At 41.1% G+C, this 4,964-nt stretch overlaps 1 protein-coding gene across 1 annotated transcript; it reads left to right on the plus strand.

Moving 5' to 3' along the window:
• Positions 1–445: 445 nt before the first annotated feature.
• Positions 446–2,718, plus strand: LOC120077424 (uncharacterized). The gene is made up of 5 exons (XM_090313335.1): positions 446–513; positions 628–955; positions 1,208–1,328; positions 1,504–1,834; positions 2,382–2,718. The coding sequence occupies exons 1-5, from the start codon at positions 446–448 to the stop codon at positions 2,716–2,718; spliced, it is 1,185 nt and encodes a 394-aa protein (XP_090169461.1).
• Positions 2,719–4,964: the final 2,246 nt, after the last annotated feature.

The following is a 4,964-nucleotide window of genomic DNA, read 5'->3' on the forward strand; positions in this document are numbered from 1 at the left end:
TGGGGTGTTATTGGAGGCGGATCTGGTTGAGTTGGGTGTGATAGGTAACTGGTTTACCTGAACTAGTAAACTTTAGGGGAATGATATCTTACGTCGTTTGGATCGATGTTTGTCCAATGAGGCCTGGAAGGTAGCTTTTCCATATTCGGAGGTTAGGGTTGGGCAGTGGGGGATTTCTGATCATAGCCCTCTTCTGGTTTCTACAGGGGAGACGAGGAATAGGACGCCTCCTACATTTTTTTATTTTTCTCATTGGGAGGCAGAAGATTTTCTTGATCCTATCAGGTCAGTGTGGAGAAGGTCTGAGGATGTGTCTCCTATGGTTAGTTTTGTGCGAAATTTGAAGGTAGTGAAGCAGGTATTTCGTACTTCGTTTGGTAGGCGTATATTTGTGTTAGCTATTGAGGTGCGTGTGGCTAGGCAGGTTATGGAGGCTGCTTAGGCTATGGTAGAAAGGAATCTTGATTCAGAGTCGCTGTGTGCAAAGACGGCTTGGACCACTGAGGTGTTTTGGTCAGTGGCGAGATTGGAGAAGGCATCGCTCCGGTAGAAGGCCAGGGTCAGGTGGTTGGAGTTAGGTGATATGAATACAACTTTTTTCCATCGCTGTGTTTGTTCTCGTCGCAGCTGTAGTGGTTTGTTTATGGTCACAGATGTTGGAGGGACTCGCCAGACGGTGCATGGCAGGGTGGCAGGGGTGGCGGTAGAATTCTTTCGGGGTTGCTTAGGGGCTCAACATATGGGGTATAAGGATCTTACTGCCCGAATTGGGGATATTGTGCAGTTCAGTTGGCCCGAGGAGGGGGTGGAGGCACTTGGTCGGCCAGTGAGTCGGGAGGAGATTCAGAAGGCTTTATTCTCGTTGCAGTCTGGGAAGACTCCTGGGCCTGATGGGTTTTCGGTGGATTTTTACAAAGCTGCTTGGAGTGTGGTTGGGGATGATTTCTGTGACGCTGTGCTAAATTTTTTTTAGACATGTTACCTGCTTGGTGGAGTTAATTCTACTGCTATTACTCTCATTCCTAAGAGGCCGGGAGCTGAACGTATGGAGGACTTTCGTCCTATTTCATGTTGCAATGTTATGTATAAGTGTATCTCGAGGATCTTAGCTGAAAGATTGCGGTTGTGGTTGCCTGATTTCATCAGTGGTAATTAGTCTGCGTTTGTTCCAAGTAGGTCAATTTTTTATAACATTTTATTGTGTCAGGAGCTCGTGGGGAACTATAAGGAGGGCAGAGGGAAGCCACATTGTGTGCTAAAGGTTGATCTTCAAAAGGCGTACGATTTGGTGAATTGGGATTTTCTGTTTGGTGTGTTGTTGGCTATAGGTACGCCCCTTCAGTTTGTAAGTTGGGTGAGGGCTTGTGTTACGTCGCCTAAGTTCTCTATGATGATTAATGGTTCCCTTGAAGGGTTTGCCTAGGTTGTTTAATAAACCTCCTGTGTGGTTTAAGTTCCATGATCGGTGTGAGCGTTTGGGCCTAACTCATTTGGTTTTTGCAGACGATTTGATGATTTTCTGTGCAGCTGAGAGAGATTCTTTAGAGTTTGTAAGGCAGGTATTGATAGAGTTTGCAGAGCTGTCTGGGTTAGTTGCAAATGTTGGGAAGAGTTCCATGTTTGTTGCGGGTGTGGAGTCGGAGGAGGCGGAGAAACTAACTGCGTATATGGGTGTCTCTCTTGGTTCGTTGCCTGTTAGGTATCTGAGTTTACCTTTATTGGCGGATCGGTTGAGGGCTGTAGATTGTGCGCCTTTGATATATAGGATTACAGCTCGTATTAGAAGTTGGGCAGTGAGGTCCTTCTTCTTTGCTAGGAGGTTGCAGCTTATTAGGTCTATTTTACAGACCTTTTAGGTTTTTTGGTGTAGCATTCTCGTGTTGCCTGTGTGTGTAACTCATGAGGTTGATTGTCTATTACGTAGTTATTTATGGAAGGGTAGTGTGGAGTGGGGGTGGTGCACGGGTGGCGTAGGATGAGGTGTGCTTACCGTTAGGAGAGAGGGAGTTTTATAGAAGGGTAGTGTGGAGTGGGGGTGGTGCACGGGTGGCGTAGGATGAGGTGTGCTTACCGTTAGGAGAGAGGGAGTTGGGTGTGAAGCATATGGCCTCTTGGAACCAAGCTGCTATTATGAAGCTTCTCTGGTTTCTCTTAATTAAATCGAGGTCACTATGGGTGGCGTGGGTGGAGGCGTATGTTTTGCATGGCCGGTCGTTATGGGCTGTTTGGAGTGAGGTTGGGAGGTCTTGGTGCTTGAGGGCTATCTTGCGAAGTAGAGATAGATTCAAACATCTGGTTCGTTTGATGATTGGCGATGGACGGTCTTGTTTTGTTGGGTGGGATCCTTGGCTGCTGGGGGGCGCGATTTTGGATTCATACAGGTCTATGGTGGTTCATGATGCAAGGAGTAGTTTGGAAGTGTGGTTGTCGGAGTTCATAGATGGTGAGGAAGGTTGGAGGTGGCCTACAGTGTCTTGGGAGCTGCTTGAGATTTGGGGTTTTATCCAAGTAGTGGGGCCTAGGGTGAGGGGAGAGGATTATTGGGTTTGGGTGCCGGATGTTAGTGGTCGGTTTTCTATAGCTAGTGCTTGGGAGAGTATACGTCCTCATCGTCCTAGGGTGTTTGGGGCTGGTATTTTATGGGAGAAAGGTGGTATTCCCCGTCACTCTTTCTGTGCGTGGTTAGTAGTGAGGGATAGGTTGGGTACACAGGATTAGTTGAAGAGTTGAGGTGTGTTGTTAGAGAGGGGGTGTCTTCTGTGTGAGGGAGGTGTGGAGTCGCGGGATCATTTATTTTTTGAGTGTGGGTTTGGGAGAGAGGTGTGGTCTAGTGTGTTGCGTCAGTTGGGTTCAACGCATCGGATGACTGGTTGGGATGTAGAGTTAGTTGGTTGTGCCGAGTGGGGTCGGGTAAGGGGGCGTGTAGTAAGTTGTTCCGTGTTTTCTGGTGTGCTTCCATATACTACATCTGGCAGGAGTGCAATCGACGGCTGCATGGAGGTCGACCGAGGTCGGTGTTTACTCTGGTTCACCTTATGGTCTCTACGGTTCGTGCTCGTGCTACTTCCTGGCAGGTTGACCTTCTTGGTCTTATCTAGTGTGTGTACGAATGTTTTTTCTTTTCGAGCTTTACGTTGTTCTCTGTTTTATTGTAGCCCCTAGTTTGTGGGGTTTTGGATTCTTTTCTCTATCTTTCTCCTTGGTAGTTTGCGAGTTTGCGTTTATGTGTTGGTTTTTGTTCTGGTCTTATTTTGTTGGCTTTGTTTTGGTTTTGTTGCCCTATCTTTGCTTGTGCTTTGTTGCTTTGTTGCCTTGATCCCGGGCTGTGGGATTCCCCTCGTTGTTGTATAATAATATCACTTATTCTAAAAAAAATAATAATAATAATTACTTAATTAAATGCAAGAGACCAATTAATGTAGTCATGAATTAAATTTAACATTATTTAGTTTATTGTTATATTAAGTAATTATTTAGTCATTTAAAATAAAAATAAATGAATACTTTGATATCAAACATTGATTGAATATATTTAAATTATTTACTAAAAGGAAATAACTACTATAGAAAGTATTTAAAATATTAATCAATAATAATAATAATAATTCAGATTAAATAGTTAGTATAACATAAAATATTAATAGTAAATGTGTTAATTGAAATTTATTAAATCTAAATATTATATTACTATTTAATAATTAATTAAAATTAATAGTAACAAATAATTGATAGTCATTAAACTAATTAGGCTATATCTTTATTGTTCATAGACATAAAAATCTCACCATTTTGTAGAATATTAAAAAACACATGTTAGATGAGTTTTAAAGTTCCTTAAATAATAATATCTTAGGTTTAAAAAAGTGAAATTATGTGAAACAAACAATGATATTATATCTGAAATTCCATGGAAAAATTTGTGAAACAAGTGGGCCCTTATAGGTATTAAAGGGAGAAGAAAAAACAAGAGATTTTTGTAGGGTTGTGTCACATCCCCTCCCATATTACCCTCTGAACCCAATAGGAGATGTGAGGACATCAAATGCCAACCCTCTTATAACATCTACTGTCCAACTTGACTTGTTTTGCTTTAACTACAACATGAGAAATGCATTTAACCACACAGTAAAAAAACCAACAACTTATCAACCAAGTGAACAACTCAACTTATAACACAACACTTAATGCAACTTAATTTACATACCAGGACTATGATACCATATCTATTGATGTTTTATGAATACATGACAAATTTAATACAAACAGGACTTTAAGTACTTGGCCTAAATGATACTCTAATGCAGTGGTAGACTCGACTCTTGTATGCAAGGCACCTTAGAACCCTGAAACTCTCCTGCTACTTGGGGGAGGGGAGAGGGAAACAAATATTGGAAAGTGTGAGCTAGGAAGCCCAATGTGTGGTACTTTTATACAAATATAGGTTTTACCTTAGAAATTCCTTTGGAAAAACATTTATAGGCAAGATTAATTTAGTAACTAGATCTTAAAGTAATTAATAACTTTCAAACATACTTTGTCAAACAATCTTTTTCAAACCTATCAGATCAAATCATACATAGAAATTCTTAGAAACATATGCAAACTAATAAAATAACATGATCATACTTTCCCTTAATCAAACCAGAAAATAGATCCACATAAATTCCAATTAAATCTAGGAAATTGCACCAAACCCTATACCCAATTTATCCAATCCTATGTGCACATGCCGACAATTTTCGCCAGACATACTCGAGTACGCTGACAATTCCCGTCAGAACATGCCGACAATTTCTGCCAAACATCCACAAAGTATCTTAACATTCTCGGGTACCGAATCCAGTAGTTTGAAATCTACTTTCCTCAAATCCATAATGAAATCATAAGACATCATACATCAAACTCTTTTGTAAACCTTAGATAAAACATGTTTATCAAAATCATACTTTCAAGATTCATAAAAA

The sequence above is a fragment of the Benincasa hispida genome, chromosome 1 (genome assembly GCF_027475165.1).
Source record: "Benincasa hispida cultivar pf3 chromosome 1, pf3_genome.v1.1, whole genome shotgun sequence".
NCBI classification, from domain to species: domain Eukaryota; kingdom Viridiplantae; phylum Streptophyta; class Magnoliopsida; order Cucurbitales; family Cucurbitaceae; genus Benincasa; species Benincasa hispida.